Source organism: Rattus rattus, chromosome 14 (assembly GCF_011064425.1).
Source record: "Rattus rattus isolate New Zealand chromosome 14, Rrattus_CSIRO_v1, whole genome shotgun sequence".
NCBI classification, from domain to species: Eukaryota; Metazoa; Chordata; class Mammalia; order Rodentia; family Muridae; genus Rattus; species Rattus rattus.
Genome location: NC_046167.1, coordinates 2,437,297 through 2,460,282, shown reverse-complemented (window position 1 = coordinate 2,460,282; position 22,986 = coordinate 2,437,297). Strand labels below are relative to the sequence as shown.

Below are 22,986 nucleotides of genomic sequence, written 5' to 3'. Positions count from 1 at the left end.
TAAATTGGGAATCTGTATGTCTTTCATAGGCCATTGAGCACACAGAACTTGTGCGCAAGAGTGTTTTGAGCTGAATATGTAGATGTGGAATGTAGATGATAATTACAAATGAAGCAGGAGAGGTACAATTGTCTAGGTTTGCTGTGTAGAATAAGAATCTAAGGAGTGACATTTACAGGATCCTTGAAAAACACTGTCCCATGAAAGGAATGGTGAGGGACTGGAAATGAACATACAGAAGGGAAAGAAAATTGTAGTACAGGAGTAGGGTCGGAGCCTGTGCCTCATCCACATCAAGAGCTGTAAAGTCCACTGAGTAAGGACAGAAAAGTATCAGCTAGATACTAGAAGGGCGTGACAGTGACCTTAATACAAATATAAGCCCCGAGAGTAGTCATGGGAGCTCACACTAGAAATGTAGAGAATAAGAAAATAGTATTCGCTTTATACTCAAAATGATGCTTGTGTGTGTGTGTGTGTGTGTGTGTGTGTGCACATGCACACGCGTTTCTAAGAGTCAACTCATACAAACTAATAAGGCTCAGTGTTTAAAAGATAAAATAATTTCTCTTCACTTTGTTCTAAAGCACATGTAGAAATGCATCTCATACCATGTAACAAGGCCAGCCGTCCTAGCTGTTTAGACTTTGTTGTTATAGTTCCTTTTATTTGAAAATTGTAAAAGCAGAGTTGGGGGAATTGTGGGCATTGTTTTGCTGTTTATATTTTCCACTCTAGAAATGACATTATGGGATTTATAACAATCTTGAATTACCAGGTTGTACAATGAGTATTTGCAAAATCACAAATACCTTCAAGGGTCATTTGGAAAACAAGCATTTCTGATCATTTAGAAATGGAATTTCTTTATTAAAAGATGTCTAAACTCACATCATTGAAATCAAAATTCTATTGGTAGAGTCCTTGATACTGTACCACATGAGGACATGAATTTGGACCTTCAGCACCAATGTGATAGCCAGGCATGTATGTTTAACTCCAATGTTGAGAGGTAGGGTGGAAAGGCAGAGATAGGCAAATCCTGCAGGCTTTCTGGACAGTCAGTCTAGCCAATTGATTTGTTCTAGGTTCAGTGAGAGAGCTCTGTCTCAAAATAACAACAAAAACAACAACAGTCAATCAATCAATAGAGAAAGACACCCAACATCTACTGCTGGCCTGTACACATACTTGCACTTGAGAGTGTGCATGCGCATGCACACACACACACACACACACACACACACACACACACACACACACACACACACCGGGGCTAGGGGTCAAGAGATCAGATTAAGAAGTATTTTGAAAGAGACAGTACTTTAATGAGCTTCAGAATTTGTATGAACATTTGGTATCACAAAAAATATTTTCTATATTTTCTTCATGGAAATAACAGAGGTAACAAGTAATATTCTCCAAAGCAGCAGTTCTCAATCTGATCAAAACAACACAACACAAGCAGCAGCCAGAGTCCTGGGTTCATCTGATGAATGGGGTTGTGGAGATGGCTCTATTTAGAGTGCTTGATACCATACCACATGAGAACATGAATTTGGATCTCCAGCACCAATGTCAGGGAGTGTTTAGCTCTAACTTCCCCTTCTACAAACCTGTTGCATCAGCTCTTTCCAGGCTAGCTCCCTGCCTCTCCTTTCTCCTCTACATTGTTCCTGGGACTAGAGGACTTTCTTACATCTTGTTGCTTTCTGCTATTTCTAAGTATGGATCCCCAGCAAGGCATGGATCCAACACCATGTTTTTCACTAGGTTAATAGACTTATGAGCTACACACAATACATGACTGCATATTGCTTTATATGGTAACATGTATTTTTTTCCCTCCATCGATTTTCATTTTGTTACTTTTTTTTGAGATTTTCATATAATAGTAACAATTTCAAACTTATGTTTAGTTAGATTGCAAGCTTTACAAAAGAGAGCTAGTCAAACTTTGGTTATGTACAGCCTCTCCATATAAGAATTTTTTATACAAACCTATGTATATGAGATATATATATATATATACACACATATATGTGTGTGTGTGTGTGTGTGTGTGTAGGTATATAACTTCCTTATAAGGAATCATAATGACGTTAAATTTAAGGGAATGGAGGCATGGCAGCAGTATAGGGATACCTTGCATGCACGGGGCCCTGTGTTTTATCCCTAGCACCCAACAAAAAGTTAATTGACTAATTTACATACTTACCTACTTATTATTTGGTGTGTGCATATGGGTGTCTACTGGGTGGATATCAACACGCAATGATGTGTATGTCGAAGTCATAGGACAATCTGTGGTCCCTCCTTTCATCATGCAGGTCCCAGGGATAGAACTTGGCTCATCAGGTATGGTGGCAAGGACCCTTGCTTGCTGAGGCATCTCCCTGGCCCCCAAATTTTTTATTAAAATAACTATTTGGTACAGACATCATTTTACAGTTTATTAAAGATTAAAAACCAGGGTCCAAGAGATTTCCAAAACAATGCATTCTGTTCCTTTTGCCCTTGGCTACCTCCCAGAAGTTGAAAGTAAAACCTTATTTCTGAAGATACCACATGCTTCAGATAAGGACTTGAACTATGAAGCTAGGACTGGTCTGGAAACCTCCTTCCCGAGCACTATCATCCACAGTATCCAAAGATGCTCTGCAACCTGCCAAGGAAGTAGAGCAATCCCAGACCCACCCAGCTGTGGACCTACACTCCACAGCAATGAGCAGCTGACAAGTGATTCTCATGGTACCATGGTGACACATTCCCTTGACTCTTAGCAGCAGCTGTTTAATTGGATGTTAAGTCCTGCTCAACATGAAGGAAGTCATGCCAGGTACTGGAAACACGACCTGTGGCTATTGTGGTCATGGTTCCTAGAGGAGAACCTACAACTGCCACTTTCCTAAACCACAATTATTGGTCTCGATTGCATTCTAAATATGCATCCTTGGATCCAAAGATAAGGGTAGCGCTCATCTCTCATTAATGAGGTATCTGTCTGCAGCAGCTAGAGGTTGTTGCTGAACTCTACAATTGGCCAAACTACAAAGAATAAATAACCATGGGTGCCTAGCCAAGATTAATACATCTACAACCTAAGACTGGCGGGTGGGAGGGGGATTGCAGAAATGGTTCTGGAAGAAGGATTGTAAGAGCTGAGGAACTAGGATGCATGTTGTTAGGTGATGTCTTCTAGACATGACAGAGAAATGCTCCCATGAAATCACAGCAACGTGGTTGCCTAAAGAAAACCTGAACCCATTATGACACCAGTTGACATAATTAATCGATTATGACATCAGTTGACATGACAGTATCAGTGAGGAAATGTCATAAGGCCCCACACCATTGAGTTCTAGACAATGGCTGCTGAGAAAGAGAGACTCAATCTTTTCTAGAGATGATAGGTTATCCCAAGTGGTTAGCCCTAAAGGCATGTTCTAATTGGGCTCCGTAGTGTGTGTGTGCACAGCCTTAACAATGAAATAAGAGATCCTGAATTTGAGAGGAAATAGGGGAGATGTGGTGGTTGAAGGTGGGGAGAGACAGGGCTGTAAAGGATGTAAATCCAGTATGATGTATGAAAGTCTCAAAAAGGAAAAATAAATAAATACGAGGATAAACGTTACATAATAATACAAATTAAATGAATATACTTGCATATTGCTTGTGTAAAGAATTAAATCATGATTACATATTTGATAACACAGGACATAGAACATCTTCATTGTTTAGCCAGGTTGATCTTGATTTTATAATTGTTGATGCTGAAAAATGCAACTTTTCATAGCTATGAATTAAGTAGCTGAAAAGGCCATTTTGTGTTCTTTGCATAAATTTCCAAGTCAGCAACTCAAAATCACTTTTTAAATTATTCCAAGACAACAATCCCAAGGTTTACTAATGTTATCCATACAGAGAAATGACAGTAGAATATATGAATAGTTATTGTTTGCCACATTTAAGCAATTGCTTCTGTAAGTAAAGAAAACTTGAAAGTACTGTAAAAACACTGAAGTTCACAGTATGCAGAAGTTTGTTCTGAGCCCAGCTGTGGATGGCAGCACTGGCCTGTGTCACGTGGTGTGAGGCATGCACAGTGCAAACTGAGCAATGCTGTTCTGTGTTCAAGACTGCTGCTGAAACTGCTTCAGTGATGCAGGGCACCATGGGCAAGCATGGCCAGAAGCATCTCAAGCAATTCAAGACACATTTGCCTTTGAGTTAACTTTCAGTTGTTGCAAGTTCGGAAATCTTGTACTTTTACCAAATTTTCACAATATTCACAGATACAGAATCCCAGAGGGGCTTCTGTCCCATGACTGAAGTTGAGTTCCAGAAAACAGGAAACCTGTCCTGTTTCCCACGTTGCCTTGCCTGAAGCCTGACACACGGTTGTTACTATTTCTCTTGGAAGTTAGTTTCAAATGTTCAGAAGAAGAGAGAGTTTGGAGTCATTTTCTCCTTTTCTGCTATCTTAGTGTTTCTATTGCTATGAAGAGGCACAATGACTGTAGCATAAAGGAAGACATTTAATTGGGGCTGGGTTTAGTCCATTGTCATTATGGTGGTAAGCATACAGTGTGCAGGCAGACATGGTGCTGGAGAAGGAGTTGAGAGTTCTACATCTTTTTTTTTTAATTGCCTATTTTTAAATTTACATTTCAAATGTTAGTCCCTTTCCTGGTTTCCTGTCCATAAGCCTCCTCTCCCATCCCCTCTTCCCCTTCTTCTATGAGGGTGTTCCCCCTCCCCAACCACCCACTCCTTCCTGCCTCCCTGCCTTCACATCCCCCTACACTGGAGGGTCCAGCCTTGGCAGGACCAAGGGCTTCTCCTCACATTGGTGCTAAAAGAGTTCTACATCTTAATCTGCAGGTAACAGAAGGATACTGCCACTCTGGGCCAAACTTGAGCATATGAGACCTCAAAGTCAGTCTTCACAGTGGCACACTTCCTCCAACAAAGCCACACCTATTCCAACAAGGCCATACCTCCTAATAGTGCCACTTCCAATAGGCTAAGCATTCATCCACATGAGTCTGTGGGGACCATACCTATTCAAACCACCATATCTGCCCTTTTTAAAATATGGAAGACCAGCAAAAGAGTCAGGATTCCTCTTTAGAAGGCAGTCATTCCAGGTTAGAATTCTCCCTGCTATAGCCAGAAGCAATTCTGTGTATTTAGTGACCACAGATCTCTTTTATTAAAAATAGAAAAAAATTAATTTTCAGTAAGTTACCATCACTTGTAATATAGAGTTCTTTTGAGTCTAGTCATTTGCTAATTACAACAGGTTTGGTTTTTAATCTAAAACAGTTGGTGTTCATAATTGGTCCACATATTGGTAAAGTTACTGTAAAGACAAGAGGAAATGCATAAATGCTGGAATTATGACACACAAATAACCATTTACCAGTCTTTTAAAAATAAAATCTCTTCTTTGACAATGGGTCTGATGTTTACAATTTATTGTTCTTCTGGCATAATTCACTAGGATTTCTTACCTCCTACACTGTGTTGAAAATAATGGTTTCTAAAATGAGAGTAAGAACGTAAAGGTTTGGAAGTAACCTGATTATAAAATTGTTCTAGATCTATGCTTACTGACTGCCTCTGTGTGTTACAGTTTCTTCACTTTCCCCTGAGATAATAATCATATTTTAGCAGACTTTATAAAAACATTTTATTTTATGTCATGCTCATATATAACTTAGTAAGTATTTAACTCTATCCTATAACATGATAACAGTGGCCATTACTTGGGGAAGATCTAGCAAGCTAATAGAAAGTAGCAGAAAAACCAGTTGGAGTTGCAGCAGTAGGAACACAAATGCCAGTTACTAGCCAAGGACTGGGTAATGACAAATGGTTCTACCAAAACATGGACGTGAACTGCCAACATGGTGAACGTTGGAGACTTGCTGCTTGGCACTGAATCTCAGGGCACAGCTCTGGTGAATTATCAGGATAAGAGTGGAAAGTCATCTGAGAAGATCCTAGAGATTAAATAGATGAATGGGTGGGACATTAGAGTGAAACTAGATTTTTACCTTCCTGCCGTATTTGGAGGTATAATAAGGTCATCAAATGCAGTAGTTTCCCATTTTTACAGAAAAGAAAATTGCATTAAGAAAAAAAAACACATTAAAAAAAACCCTCATCTTAACCTTCTTAACAAAATTATTTTATTGACTTGACCTAATGTTTAAATATCTCTTTTATAATTATTGTTCTTATGATACTGTATTATTTCATTAACATGATAAAAACAACCATAAGAAACCATTTGAAATGAAAAATACCAGAAGCAATTTTTTATAAACACAACCAACAGACTTCGGGAAGATTTGACTTAGAATAATATTGGAACAAGAGTTAAATTTAATAAAAAATATGAACAATATTGTTTGTGGATTTCTTGTCTTAAAACTGTGAAAGTGATTTTTAGTTGAGCTTGTTTCCTAAGATTTAGAATACCATATTTTAAAGCTTTTTCCTTCTGACTGGTTGGTTTATCTTCACATTCTGATCTGCTTTATTCACAGGGTTTTGAAGGTATTCCTTTCAAGAACAGCACAAAGAATCCCATATATGACTGGCGGTCGGGTCATGAGGATGCTGGCAGTAATAGTCTTGGTAGTGTTTTGGTTTCTGGTTGGCTGGACTTCTTCTATGTGCCAGAACTTGGAGCGGGATATCTTGCTTGTTGGCCAAGGGCAAACATCTGATCACCTCACCTTCAATATGTGCCTCATTGACCGCTGGGATTACATGACAGCAGTTGGTATGTGGCCACCATGTGCTTTGCATATTTGCATGATTATCTTATCCTATGTTTAATAGCCTTAACAAGTCTGATCTTTAGGTTTAAAAGACTTTTAATATGATTTTGGTAATAGCTACATTATGGAAATGTTAAGAATGGTATGCAGAATGCAAACAAAAACTCATTATTTTTCAGAGGTTTGCTCCATTATTGAAAAATAAATGCAACTAAGTAAAAGGAAAAGAGAAATTCAAAGAACATAGACAACATCTATGTACAGAGAAATTATCAATCGGTCTCCATCTGATTAACAATAGCCACCATCTTGATTTATGTTCTTGGGTGAGAGGAAACAATAAGAAAGTTGGAATCTTTCTTAACAGAGGTCTTATGATATTAATCAGACTTCACTCTTGGTGAAGAATTGACTGTCTAAAACTTATGATTAATTTATCTTTCCTATACTTATCTCTAAAGAAAAGTCTCTGGGAGTCTGGTTTCAAATGACAAAGCTGTGTTACTTGGAGGTGGTAAAAGTTATGAGGCAGAAAAATGGGGTGGCAGTACCGCGACTCTGACCCAAACCACAAGTTACTTTCCTGACCTTTCTCCATTCTTGAAAAATAAGAAAGGGAGATATAAAGGACATTTTAGTAATCAGATATTTTAAACTAAATTTCCAAAGATACAAAAAAAGAAAAAGAATAGAAGACAGCTGTTATTATTCTGTGGTTGTTCTCATTTGTAAGTCAAACAAACAAACAAACATTATTTTAAGAGCATTTGTAAAAAGTAAAAACACAAGTTTAATTCTCATTTTCTGTCTCCTTGACAACGTTTGGTTGAAAATTTATATTTTTTTCCTAGAAGGCAATGAGCTATATCCTTACTAATCTGCAGTTCCAATAATGAGTGTTCTCCTAGGCGAGGTATTTCAGGACATTTATAGACCTGATACTGTAAAGATGAAGGTGAAGAAGCCACGTGAGTGTGGACACGGCTGTAGTGATATATATTTTGAGCAATTTATCTTTCACGAGAAAGGCAAGCAGCAAAGATAGGAAGCAATTTTGGGCTTGGCTTTAGCATGGCTATGAGTTTTATATAAATATTAAGTTTTTACTCACAGAAGCCTTTAACATTTTATTTGATCCTCTTCAAAGTAAACAAAGCAGGAAAACTCATTTCCTCATATTTTTTTAAACTTTTATTGGTTCTTTGTGAATTTCACATCATGCACCCCAATCCCACTCATCTCTCCTCACCCAGGTCACCCTTCAGCCTTGCATCCTTCCTATAACAGAGGAAAAGGATCTCATTGTGGGAGCTGTAACGTGCACAGTGTGTCCCACAATATTCCCTTTCGTTCACACATCTTTGCCTGCAAATGTTCATTGCAATGACTCATTGGTCTGGTATGAGGCTTCTGGCTTCTGCTACACTATCAATACTGGAATCTCAGTAGGATTCCTTTTGGGTATCCTGTGGTTGCCTTGTGTCATGTAGATCTGCAGTATCCCTTCATGCTTTCTAGCTGTTCATTGATGGGGAAGATGATGGGGTGGGCCAATTGGAAGCCCTGGATCTGGGACTAAGAGGTATCTGAGCTGGTTAGACCACCTGCTCTCCTGACCTTAAGCCTTTGGGGCCAGCTCACCAGTGACACCCCCTCCCCCTCAACCACAGCCAGCTTTACCCTGCTACCCTGGTGATGGCATGCAGGGCCATCTCTCCTGAGTGGCACAGCTGGTGACAAACATGGCCAGCTCTCCTGCCTACCATAGATAGCAAGGGACAAGGGAGGGGAGGAGGGTGTCTCAACCTAATCTGCATCACTACCCAGCAGACAGCAGGGAGAGCCAAGTCTCCCATGTTCATACTCTTAGGGCCAGTTCACCCATAATCCCCAAATCCAGAGTCACTCTTCTATGCTGCCCAGGTGAGTTGCAGGGCCCACTCTACAGAGTGCTGCAGTTGAAGAGGGGCAGGACCAGCTCTTCTTCTCTCATAATCATAGGGCCATGTCTTCCACCTGCTGCAGGTGGTGGGTGAAGGAGGGGGATATATTTCCCTCATTCATGATACCGCACAGGAGATGAGGGGCAGGGCCAGCTCTCCCATTCTCATATCCTCAGGTTGACTCACCTATGACCCTCACAATATGTGGAACCTGCTCCCCAGAGTACTTTAGCTGACTAGGGGCAGACTCAGCTTAAACTGTTCTCATGCCCCAGGGCCATCCCTCCCACAAGGCTGGGGTGGGGCCATTTCTGCACAACCCTCAGACATCAACACATGTCTGGGAGGCAGCCCAAACCAGTCTTTGGTGCTACAAGAGCCCTGCTGCTTCAGGGCCACAGACCCAGATGTGTCTCCACCCACCGCCAGAGCAGCTGTACAGGCTAGGATCCCACCCTGGCCTGTACACAAGTCACATTGCATCATCAGCTTCCCACATCAGGCTGTACCTCACGAGACCCTCGAGTCTCCAGTTTTGCCTCTCTTTAATGTGCCCACATTCTTCTGTTTATCTTTCTCTTTCACTTCTCTACCACCACTTACTTGCTTCTGTTTATGGTGCCAGGGGTCTTTGTGCATCTGGTGTCATCTCGGGAGTTCTACGCCTTGCTCATTCATTAGCGAACCAGACATGGGTCATCTCTGGAGTGGTCTGTACTGCCTTCTCCCCCATCACCCCCACCCCCAACACCCCCCACCAGGCTAGCTGCCTGTCTAGTTAGCATGGTTTTGGTCTGGTGATCGTGGGGTTTCTCTCTGCCTGGCCCACCAGAGTGGCCCCATGCAAGGATCTTCTGTCTCTTGTCTCATTCCTGTCTGAGGGCCTATAGTCTACTAGTCTCCAGTTTGCTCCCCATCTCAAGAACCAATTGAGGCCACTGTGGTGCGGGACTGGCAGTATTCTCAGGCTAGCTCCCCTGTCACCACACTGTTGGGGTTCCAGACACCACACTGGTGGTTGTCTTAGGCTCACGTTTCCCAGGGCATGTTAGGCTGTTAATTATTCAGATGTTCATAGGTCAGAACTCCAAGCATAGACATAGCCTCTCTCTTCTCTGCCACCTACTGACACACATGTGACTCAGCGGCAATGCTTCTAGGGGCAGGATTTTCTTAGATTATTATAGAGAAAAGCCACCCTGTTTATGTTTGTTTTAAATATGTACTTATTTATCCAGTAAATACAGTGTTCTGCCTGTATATATGCCTGCATGCCAGAAGAGGGAGCCAGATCCCGTCATAGATGGTTGTGAGCCGCCCTGTGGCCACTGGGAATTGAACTCAGAACCTCTGGAAAGCAGTCAGTGTCCTCAACCTCTGAACCATCTCTCCAGCCCACTATGTTTATGTTTAACAACAACTATGTTTATGTTTAACAACAACAACAACAACAACAACAAAATGATAACAAGGAGCTCTCATGAGGTGCACAAAAGGGAAGATTCTGGGGCACACTGTACATATTACAGCTTCCATGATGAGAATTTTTCCCCTCTGTTGTGGGAAGGATACAAGACTGAAGAGTGACCTGGGTGGGGTGAGATGAGTGGGATTGGGGTGCACAATGTGAAATTCACAAAGAACCAATAAAAAGTTTAAAATAAGGACACAAGTTCAGCTTATGTAGCAGTTTTGCATCTTTTGGACAATACCTTTACGATGGCGTCAAGACATCTTTAAAAATCCTTTTTGTAGTCTGCAGAAGTAAATAGGGATGTGCGATTCACAATTGCCGTTCACTTCATAAACTTCAATAGAAAGTAGGAATTGAATGCTATCAGTAAGATTCCCTTAAGTACTTCTAGCTTCTCTACTGCTATACTGAATGCTCTTTGGGAGATAAAAAATGGGTATGTTATAAAATTCTACTTACCAAGTGCTTACACAGTATAAAGAAAAAGCAATTATTATTAGATCATCAAGAAGAAAAGTATGACGAAGAGATTTTTTTTGGTACAATAATTTTTCAGTGAAGGAAGACAGAATGTTTTGGACCAGATTCCAGGAATCTTTATGTAGAAGCACTTTGAGCCATGGGTAATGTGTATGTCATTATAAAGATATGTAGGGAACATCCCGTTTGATAGGAGGAGTGACAGACAGATGGAGGTGGGAGGGATTGTATCAACCATGAAGGAGACATCTTAAGTAGAAAGACTTGGAATGCATTATGTTGGGACACATTATGAGTGATGCTGAGCGGTAAATTTATTGAAAACACTAGAAATTTAGAGAGCCAGGAAAATGATGTAAGGATCCAATAAATTCAAATCTGATCGTGAGGTTTTTCTGTAAAGTATAATGTGCCAAATCTGGGAACTTGTAGGCTAGAATATTTACAAGGGAGAGAGATTTAGAACAGTAGTTCTCAAGCATCCCTTGGGAACTCGTTAGAAACGTGCATTTTGGATCCACTCCAAATCTTCTCACCCAGAACCCTGGGATCTGGGGCCTAGCACTTCATGCTTAATATGACTATAGATGAATGTGGCCTTATGCTCCATGTGTAACCTGGGCTCTGAGGGCACATGCAGATGGGTTTGCTGGATCAACAAATCCCAGCTATGCTCGGGCCATTCCATAGTACTCACCAGAACTCCCCTTCCGCTGGTCATTTCCATTTTGATTTACTTTCCTTCTGTTCTAAACTTCCATGCTTCACTTTTCTACCCACAGATCACCTTTCCTTGAAAAATGTAAATAAGTGACATCACATAGAAGATTCTTAAAATTCCTGCCAAACCATTTATAAGTCCCTCAAGTCTACATTCACTTTGGCCTTTTATTTCCCACACCATCTTAGTGGACAGCCCCTTTAAGCTCTGCCATAGTACACCAACACCTCAACTCATTCTCCACTGCCTTTCTCATTTTGTTAGACCTTGCGGTCATCTGAAACTGCCCCAGTTCAAAATCTCCCATAGAAGTTCACTCTGACCAGGCTTTCTAGCTATAAATATACTTGTTTGATATAATAGACTGTTTTTATTTACAATCATGCCTGCTCAATAGCATTTTAGCAAACAATAACCTGTATGTACAATGATGGGCCCATAAAATTATACCAAAACTGAACATTTATTTCACATAGTTGTGGCGTAGTCATTGTAATGTCACCACTCAATGCATTTATGGATGTGCTTTGAATGAACTTAGCCCTGTGCCATCTGAATGAAAGTGGAGCAGCATAGCACAGAACTCTGATTGGACAATAAGAGGCTGCATCACAGGCTTACATACCACTCCACCATCCAACATTGTTTTAGAGCACCCATTCTCAATCTTCCTAATGCTGTGACACTTACTACTGTTCTTCATGATCTGGTGACCCCCAACCACAAATTTATTTTTATTACTACTTCATAACTATGAATTTGCTGCTGTTATGAATCCTATTGTAAACATCTGCTATGCAGGATCTCTGGTGTGTGACTCCTATGAACAGGTCATTCAATCCCCCAAAGGGATCATTGCCTACAGGTTGAGAACATCGTGTACTTCTGTCTAGAAAAGCTTTACTATAAAACAACACCATGCTCTGTTGCTAGGACAGCAGCTCCTATTTCTCACATTCACCAAATCTGCCACACTGAATGGCAGACCTACCCCATGTACACCAATGGGAGTCCACTTTGGGATGTGCACACAACTAAAACTTGTTTTATGAGCCGTTTTTCCGAGCATAACCTCATTGTTAAGGAGCACACAACCACACAATTACTGTGCTCTTCATCTCCAGGGAAAGCTCGTTAAGTAGCTAATGTATTCCTACCAGGAAGGAGCTGCACAAAGAATGGTGATTTCTACAGCGATTCTAGATCATTGTAAAGAACAGAACAACACAGAAATCAAGGTCTCAGCCCACCATCTAGCCCTGATATAGGTCAGAGAGGGATTTTCAAGAGTAGAACGTAACTGCTGTAAGTTTCCATGCCTCTGAGAATTACATCTATAAGAATATTATTCAGAAATACTTATGCTGGTTATATCATTACTCATTACTTTAAACATTCTGAAGTGCATTTAGATGCATTCTCTGTACAATATTAGGAGCAAAAGAACTTATCTTTCTACCTTTTATCTCTCCCTTCTCTGAAAGTTGTGTGCTCCTCAGAGCCACTGCTGTACAGGATTGTGGTTCACACATACAAGACAGCTGCCATTTATAGGCTCTTGATACATATTTGACAGAGGAATGAAAAATGACCCTAGTTTTCTTCTCCTCGTAGTTTCTGTGGCCAGAATTAGATTTGAAGTGTGGAAACTTGCTAAAGCTAGAAATCCAGAAGTTACACCAGTGTCTTCAATTCATTTTAAGTATGAATGTGTATGCTCAAATGTCAAAATACATTTTTGAGAATTCTCAACTAATGTGGTACTCCGAAGCCTTTTGATTTGGTTTGCTTTTTTAATCAGACTTTTGACTCACGGTCTCATCTAAAATAGGTTAACCCTATACTTACTGCTAGTTGAGGTTGACCTTGGACTTCTGATCCTCCTACCTCCACCTCTCCAGTGCTGAGATTATAGGAATGCCCCAGTGTACCTGGCAGTCACAGCCATATTTATTACATGCAGTCTCATCTGACTTCTTCAATAGTCTGCATAAAAAGCTGGTAAACTTGACACGGCGAGTATAAATTATAATCTTAAAAGGCAGTAATTGTTGTAATTATAAATATTGAAGACATAGAGAATTTATTTACTTTTGATGAAAATTCCAATTATTTCACTGTCTTCCAAGAGCTCTCGATAAAGAGTTTGAAACTGGGAAGTATTCTCTTAAATTAAGGGGAAGCCTTCCAACCTCATTAGACTCACTGAAGACAAATTTCTAGTCAGGCATTCTTTTCTGAAGGCAGCTGAAGTCACTTGTCCATTGTGGGCACTTTTCACAGTGCCTTTAAGATTTGCCATACTGGGGTTGGGGATTTAGCTCAGTGGTAGAGCGCTTGCCTAGCAAGTGCAAGGCCCTGGGTTCAGTCCTCAGCTCAAAAAAAAAAAAAAGAAAAAGAAAAAGATTTGCCATACTGACAAATCAAAAGTTCATTCTGTCTATTTCCTACATAATTGCTAAAAATCAAAAAGAGTTAACTTACTGGGTCTGAGTTAAACTATATCATTTCTCTCCGACCTGGCAGTCTTATACAGATGTAGATGCTCCAGGCCAGGTCCCTCACTGTAGAGCATTCATACTCAGAACACAACAAACCAAGGTTGTCCTGTGATATGCATTATTCTTTAGTGCAAACAAACAAGCAAGTGATAGGTGGTATTATCAAGGACATGTGTACATTCTAGTCCATGACTACATAACTAGAATGGTGTGAGACACACACGCTACACCCCAGTGCACACTTGGGCAAGTATTGAGCTATGTCCTCAGTTTCTTCCAGAATTTAGGTTATACAAGTCATATGTGGTACAAAATGACATTGAAGAATAAGAATGTTTCTCTGCCTTTTCTTATCTAGTACAAGAGCAGATAGAAAAAGTCCAACACTGGTCTCACTTGTCTTCAGTTCTCCTATGTATTCCACCTGTCTGTAACACCATCTCCTTTTAGCAATATTCCTATGGAATAATAACTACACCAGACAAGTACCCTCTACATAGTCCACCAGTTGCTTTGGACATGCTTTGGAGCTTGGCATCCCTTTGGCTATGAATTTTGATTCACCAAGTTTAAGAGGCACTGAGGTACTTCAATGGCGAGCTTGCTATGCAAACATGAGAACCTGAGTCCAAGTTCCGAACATGTGTGACAGTCTTGGTATGGCTGTTTTTTCTAATCCCAGTACTTGGGAGGTGCAAACAGGAGGATCCCTAGCGCTTTTTCAAAGCCTATTTCTACTTCTTTGAGCAATTGTCATTTATATCGTATCTAGAACGTAAAGATAGAGAAATTATTCCTGCCTTAATTTTAGAAGTTAGGGAGCAAGGACAGGAGGGTCAGCCAGGGTAGCTAGGTTGGTGAACTCCACATACCATGTAAGACCCTATCTTTAAAAATAGAATGCGAGTGGAATGAGGAAGATGACCTCCATTCACTTCCAAAACACACACACACACACACACACACACACACACACACACACACACACACACACATAATCAAACAAGGGGTCGGGAGAGGAGAGAGAGAAAAGGGAAGGATAGGGAAATGGAATGGAGATGGGAAAGGGATGGGGGAAAGGGAGGGAGGAGAGAGAGAGAGAGAGGAGAGAGAGAGAGAGAGAGAGAGAAACAGAGAGAGAGAGAGAGAAACAGAGAGAGAGAGGAGAGAGAGAGAGAGAGAGAGAGAGAGAAAGAGAGAGACTGTTCACTGAGTCATCATGTACTATGCCTGTGCTCACATTCCAGTGAGGAATTTTGAAGTATAGCTTTCAGTGAATTCTGACACTGATTAGCCTTCTGTTCCAAATACCATGTGGTAGTTTTGCACAACAGGAAACATGATCTTTACCTTCCTCTCCTCTGATAACACACTCTTCCTTGTTCTTCCTGGTGCGTTTTAAGTGAGTGAAAGTGTCAATGTGTTCTATAATTTAATTAGTCCTATGCAAATGTTTATAAGAAAGATGCAATAACTCTTCTATTGAGTTATATAGAGAAATCCCAAGGTAGCAATTGTTTCTAAGGATTTAACCAAGTATCCTAGAAGCCTGGGTGTCATTCTGGCTGGCAAGATGGGGAAGAGGAGACAATGAGCATTGGAGCCAGTGGGTTAGGCTCCTCCCATCTGACTCAGCCCATCCCTGTGTATAAATGTTTCTTTTCCTAATACACCATTTGCCTTAATTCACGCATTATTGATTGCTTCAGTTTTTTTTTTTTTTTTTGGTTCTTTTTTTTCGGAGCTGGGGATCGAACCCAGGGCCTTGCGCTTCCTAGGCAAGCGCTCTAACCACTGAGCTAAATCCCCAACCCCGATTGCTTCAGTTTTTAAAACATGGTTTCCATTTTCAGTCAAAAAATAAGAGCTTGTCCTGGGTTACACGTCACTAGAAACCTTTCAGACTGCTTGTTACGCTGCCGTTTCAGGGGTTGCTCATGCGTTTTCAGAACAAGTGAAACAGGATTTTTGTTCTTCTTGATCACCTTTTCCAAAGCATACTTCTTCTTTGAGCAATAGTCAGTTATATAGTATCAAGAACATGAAGATGGAGAGAGCATTCCTGCCTTAAGTTTAGAAGTTATAGAGCAGGGACAGGGGGATCTCTGGGGCTCACTGGCTGGCAGCCTAGCCTACTTGGCAAGTTCCATACCAGTGAGAGATGGGGTATCTGAGAAAATATATCCAATAATACATATGCATGTCAACATACGTGAAAACAAAGACACAGACACATAATGGAAGATACTTCTTTGGAACAGGACTGAAGGGACATGGAGAAGAGGTAAGATAGCAATGATGACCACCACTACTTCTAAGACATTCCAGCTTTTCTTGGGCTTTGTTGCACTAGACTCTACATAATACAGTGTGATACAACACAAAGAAAGAAGACAAGGTCACCCTTATGTGGTGACCTGCCATCTCACCACTTGGGAGACTGAGGTAGGAGGACAGCAAGTTCCAAGTCAGTTTTGGTGGCATAGAGAGTTAGCTGAACTGTGTAGGAGACTAGACCTCAACAAATGAAGGAGGAGATGGGGGTATATTTTAGCTCAGTTTGGAGATTTGGGTCTAAGGTCAGTTAGCCCATTACTATTGGGTCTTTAAAGAGAATACATTATCTTGGGGAGAAGCTACTTATATCATGGCAGCTAGGAAGTAAAGAAAGAGAACAGAGTCACATGATGTTCTTCTCTGAGGCTTATCCCTAATGAATACACTCTCCACCAAACCCCTGTTCTTCTAGCTTCCACCACTTTCCATAGTGCCACGAGTTAGGGCAAAGCCTTTAACATGTGAGTACACCCCATAATAACAATGCTTAAGTAAAACATACAATATAGGAAATAGAGAGAATATTCTAAAAGACCCAGCTCACTGTACTAATCCTAACCTTGTGCCCTGAATGTTTCTCAACTTATTCTGTCTCATGATGTCCGGCATGTGTCACAGGTTCTTAAGGCTTTGCTGCCTCTGTGAATCTTTGAAATTTGTAAACATATATGCCAAAATGGAGGAAACTTCACTTTTAGTTAGTTGGCTAGTTTGTTTGTTTTACTGGAGGTTCAAGGATGGTGTAAAGAAAACTGATTCAGCTTCTAGAGATATGAAATGGGAAATAGGAAGTAAAAACCAGTGTGAATGTGTTTGAGTGTTCAGAGAACTTCTTAGTGGTGGGTGGGTGGGTATAAGAACTAAGCTGTCGGGTCATTACATGACCTGCTAATGTTCATGTGCTTAGTTGTAGGATCCAGTTGTGTTGGTATGGATAGCCAAATAGACTGTTAGTGTTGGTATGGATAGCCAAATAGACTGTTAGTGTTGGTGTGGATAGCCAAATAGACTGTTAGTGTTGGTATAGATAGACATATAGACTGTTAGTGTTGGTATGGATAGACATATAGACTGTTAGTGTTGGTATGGATAGACATATAGACGGTTAGTGTTGGTATGACAGTCTATAGACTATTAGTGTTGGTGTGACAGCCTATAGACTGTTAGTGTTGTTGTGGATAGCCATATTACTCCTCATCTATCCCATCAATATTGGATCCCAGGTTGGAAACTGCCATTCAGAAATTCTCCTTCAGGAGCCACTGTTACATTAATAAAACGTTCACAAGCCTAGTAAATGTATAACATTCTTCTAGCACAATTCTTGGCATATTCAACAGATGTAGGCTATGAAAGCAGATCAATGGAGGACACAAAATGTACTTCTGAGTAGGACTCTAATCACCCTAATCTGTTCAACTCTAATGAATACAGTAATCTTTTAACATACAAGTGATTGCTGCTTGATAGATTCATTTTGAGTGCTCTGTCTATTCCTCTCTTTAAAATAGAGCAAAAGGAAACTGGGGCCTGGGATATAATCTAGAGAGCACTGCCCAACAGCCAAAGACTACACTGCTGGTCAGTGATGCAAGTGTTAAAGGCAAGTGGGGCAGGAAAGTCCTATAGTTCTGCTGAGGCCTGTGATTCCTTGCTCCCAGAGTCCTGAGACATTCCAGCCTCTTTGGTTCAGCTGTGAAATGTATTGCAATATATGCCTGCGTCTGGATGCTTCACTTAATGATGATTAATGTACACAGGCTAGAGCTATCAGAATATCAACAGCTCACCCTGCAACACTGTGTGGCAGCCACAGCCAAGCAGAGAGCCTCCCATACTGCAAAGGCACAAGTATCCACTTCTAACTGTGTCTGAGTGGCCATGTTCTTTCTGTAATCCACAGGACCTCATGTTTTAATCAAAGGAAGGATGACAGACAAGCCTAGCAGCCAAAATACAAATTTCATGTACTCGTTGAACCCGACAATTCTGGAATTTCAGATACTCTCAAAAATTTCTTCTCATATCATGAGTATGCATGTGGAATGTATGTGGGAGGAGGAGTATATGTGCATTTGTGTGTATGTTTACATGTATGGGGCACGCCTGTGTTTGCATACTTGTAGAGGCCCAAGGTTGATGTCCATAATGTCTCTCCAGAGTGTTTCTATCTTACTTATTAAGGCAAGGTCTCTCAAACACAGAGCTCGCTCACTCCAGAGATAGGGGATCTCTTGTCTCTTCCTTCATTTCCAGGCTGAAATTCCAGGCAGACCTTCACACCTAACAGACATTTAAGGGGATCAGACCAGCTGCTACCCTCCTGTTTGTATGGCAAGTGCATTAACCAAGGCACCCTCTCCCCATTCATAATTACAAGCATGACTTATGCTGTTTAATTTTTTACTTACAATGCCCTCTGAGCTCTCAACACTGGGCTCCTCCTGGCAGAGTCATAAACACTTTCTACTTTGATTATAAATGATTCTAAGTGAATAGGATTTCAAGAGGAAAGAGGGCATTAACATGAATACTTGAGAAACAATAAAACACTGGATAGTTTATTAATAATGTATTTATTTCTCCTATTTGAAGCTACTTGATGTAGACAACAGAGGTAGCAGGTTGTTAACACAGGAGTCTCAGCACCTTGGTAAGAAACATCACAGTTTGAATGGGTGTTTATACTTTGAAGCTGTCTTCCTTTTAGGCTTGGTGGGAGTTCTCATATCACAAAGAACATCTTCAGTGACCTGGAACTAATATGAATTCTTCCCTGCTTTCCCTAACATTTTGAAAAGGCAACTTGGAATAATCTTTATTCTTATTTGTTAATTTAAAAGAACTATGGTCCCTCAATATTATTATAGATTGAAAATGAAACATCATTTTTCTTTAAACCATATTTGGGTCTTTAAATGTAGAGGCAATTCTTTTTTTAACTATACCCCTTCCTCCCGTAGAGATCATTTAACACAAGAAACTATTTTTGAAAGCAGAAACCCAACACATATTTCAACTCCCACGTAATATCTGCAGAATTTGGTAACATCTGCATATTTTCTCTACTAATTGCAGTGTTAGTCTGAAGTTAATTATATGAAACTGATTTTTTTTTTGCCTAAGCACAACTTTTATATATCGCATTTAGTTTAATTGGTACTTTGAATAATAAATTGTTTTTCACTGAGAGTATATTGTTTGATATTGCTAATGAAATGATTTTAGTGTTTAGCTTAGCTATTACGAGGAATTTTATTTTGTCTTGTGTTTTTAAATATCATTGTCTATTGTGGAATTCTAATTAAACTGATGACTACCTTTAAAATCTTCAGTATGGTGATATATAAAAACACTGAAGTGAGTGGCAGGAAATGCTCTGTTTTCAGGCAAACTAGGTGTGCAGCCTTCAACTGTAGCAGAGTGTCTTTCCTTGTGCTCCAGTTGTTTACAAGTATTTATGCATTTCACATTCTTTTGTTCCAAATACAGTGATACACATGTTGTACAGCTGATAGTGGTCGATACTGTTAATAATGATGCCGATCAGGTTTCCAGGTCATTTGCAGGCCTGTTAAGGAAAAAGTGAGGCAAAATAAATTCTACACAGATTGTCTGAGCAAAGAAGAATCCTGGATCAGGAAGTGTTAGAAAAAAAAGGAGGTTATAAGCTTTGCTAGAAGAAACAGAATACAAGTTTTATGGACCAACAAGAGGAGGAAGGCTCTACCCACCGAAGAGCTGCAACGAGTCAGTAGCTGTTGAAAGAGGGAGGATCAGGTTCCCTCAAGCATGTGTCTCTTGATAGGTTGCCCAATCCTAAGTGGTCAGCCTTAAACACATTTCTGTGTGGGCAGCACTAATTGGGCATGCATTCACATATATGCAAAACAAAAATCCTAGAAGAAAAAGTCATGATTTTGAGAGGGAGGACATTGGACCAGTTAGAGATGGTGTAAGAGGTAGAAATTGTGAAAATATAGTGTAATCTTACAGGAAATTCTCAAAAATACTAAATTTAGTTTTTCCAGGAAAAAGAGGGAGAAGAGTTGTAACTGAGAGTAAGAGAAAATTATCAGTGGGATCAGTAATACAAATGAGAACTCAGGAGGAGTTTGGTCCTTTTTTATTATACATTTATTCTATAAGCATGCATATTCACTGGCTCATGTGTATACACCACTGCACAGATATGGAGGTCGGAAGACATTGCAGAAGTCAGTTCTCTCCTCCCACCTTGTGGGTTAAAGGGATTGATCACAGATGAGCAGGCTTTGTGGAGAACACTTTTACCCAGTGAGCCATCTTGCTGGATGGAAAAGATCAATCTCAATAGTATTCAGAGGACAAAGGGACAGAGGCACAGATCAGAGAGCTTATTCTGGGAGCACCGTGGGGAGGACACAGGGTGAACGCTATGATGTCATGTTATGGGGAGCCGTGGGTACCAGGATGAAGAATGGAAATGTGGAGGTGTAACTGATACATAACGAATAAATGGCTGTTTGGGGACCAGACAAGAAGTGAGAGTACAGTATGGAAATAGACAAAATACAAGAACTCAAAGTAGTGTGGGTATCCCTACATGAAAGGGGTCAGCAAGGCATGTTAAAACCAAGAGCGTGTTTCCTCTTCAGGAAGACCCTTGGAATCTCCTTTTGGGCACAGGACTCATTTCTGGTGTTTCGAAGACTTGAAGAAATCCTTCAGTAGAAGTGTGAATAGGTTAACAGCAAATCAGTGGCAAACATTTATGTAAACTCTGGTTTGAACAAAATGGAGTTTCAGAATGACTTGTCTACCACTGTTATGGTTTGTGGACTTAGACAGGATAGCTAGATAGACTCAACAAGCAGGCCGTTACAGAGTCTTAGGTAACAAGCACTGAGAGCCATAAAAACTTAATTTAAAACTTAAGCCATGAATGTTTAAAATGTAGAATTTAAAGGACTCTAAGACTTCAAACTTGGTGACAGAGGTCATGTGGTGCTATTAAAGTTGGAAGAGGAAGTGGCCTCTACAGCTGGCAATGGCCTCGGGTGGTGTTTGTACACATAGCCAGCAGCCATCAAGCTGAATTTACCTTAAATCTCATTGAGGATTTGAAGTAACGTTTATTTTCTTTCTTTGGCTTTTGTCCATGTCAGGGATTTAAGCATAGCCCCTGGCAGATTGGTTTATTTAAAGGATTTCCAGTAATTGGAGTACTGTCTAATGTTTAAATTCTGCTAGAAATAAGCTGGAATGTTGGCAGAGAGAGAACAGCTTGGCTTGTGGACGGACAATCAGTGCTTTGAATGGAGATCAGCATTTCAGGTGCAAGGTTACATCTGGGTGACCTCGGATGCAGGGTGTCTCCATGGCATAGCTGTCGCTCTCAGCAGTTAAATGCGATTTTTCAATAAGGTCATGTTACTAAGAGAGATGAAGTGGATTAGTCCAAGTGGCTTCAAATTGCAGTGCTCAAACAGGCCATGGTATCGCATGCCTGTAATCCCTGGATTCAGGTGATTTGGGATGGAGACAAGACCCTGTATTAAAAATGAGGAAAGGAAGGAAGGAAGGAAGGAAGGAAGGAAGGAAGGAAGGAAGGAAGGAAGGAAGGAAGGAAGGAAGGAAGGAAGGAAAAAATGTAGCAATGATCATTTAAAACTGACCCATGAGCATCTTAGTATTTGAAGAAAGTTGAGTTGTAAATCCTGTTACATGCTTTTTGTATGCTGGCTCATCTAGTTAGTAAATAGTGTTTGTGCACTTTACTAGCCCCCTTTCTCAGGTGAAGAAACTGTGCCTTCAGAGGTCAGCCCATGGCCTGAGGCTATGCGGAGTTAGGGAAGAGAAGCAGGCTCAGACTTAGGCGCTCTCAGCTGATACATTGTGCTTGCCTTGCGGCTCCTGGCAACAAAGGTCCAACAAAAGTGGAGGCAGATTTTATGACTCTTTCCATACTCCACCCACAAAGTTAACATTTCTGTCATGTGTGAAGAAACAATGTTTCATTTGTAAAATCTGCCAAGGAGTGTTTAGCAACCTGTGCTCCCACATTTCTGGCAGTGGGTATTTTTACTTCCTGAGCTGGGTTGTTGCAGCAGGACTTCCATTTCTAGAGGCTGTGTAGGCTCCTGAGTTAGGACCCAGACTCTCTGAATACCATAAACTTGGGTTAAGAATGGGAAAAGTCATTTCACAGTCATGGTAGGGAATAAAAGCCACATATTAACAAAGCAATGAGACTATCAATTGCGTTTTACAACGGCAGCAGCAGAGGAGAGCTCTGAAAATATATACCCACATAAAATTTAAAAATTAAAGGCACATCATCGGTCTCTTTATGGGGACGGAACTTTGCAAGAATCTTAGATTGTTTCTATAACAAAAGGCATAGTGAAGAACTTAAATTTTCTATTTTTAACCTACGAGGCTAATGAGGAATTATTTGTCCCCCCACAGCTGAATTTTTATTCCTCTTGTGGGGCATTTATCTCTGCTATGCAGTGCGGACTGTCCCTTCAGCATTCCATGAGCCACGCTACATGGCTGTCGCAGTGCACAATGAGCTCATCATCACAGCTATATTCCATACAATCAGGTGAGTGATCCTTGGCAGTGGTCCAAACTTTGTTGTACTTGTGGTGTGTGCTGCAATTTAATTTAAATAGCAACACTTGAAAAGACGAGTAATAGAAATATTTAAGAAGAAGTATTTATGAATCCCTAATCGTGGCAGGAATGGCAG

General features: G+C 40.5%; 1 protein-coding gene and 1 pseudogene across 1 annotated transcript in view; one reads left to right on the top strand and one right to left on the bottom strand.

Moving 5' to 3' along the window:
- Gpr158 (G protein-coupled receptor 158) overlaps positions 1 to 22,986 on the top strand; it is a 367,851-nt gene that overhangs the window by 330,862 nt on the left and 14,003 nt on the right. The window contains exons 7-8 of the mRNA XM_032884492.1: positions 6,558 to 6,796; positions 22,701 to 22,839. Coding sequence (XP_032740383.1) covers positions 6,558 to 6,796; positions 22,701 to 22,839 — 378 coding nt within the window. The remainder of the gene's footprint in view (positions 1 to 6,557; positions 6,797 to 22,700; positions 22,840 to 22,986) is intronic.
- LOC116884077 lies at positions 9,782 to 9,904 on the bottom strand (annotated as a pseudogene).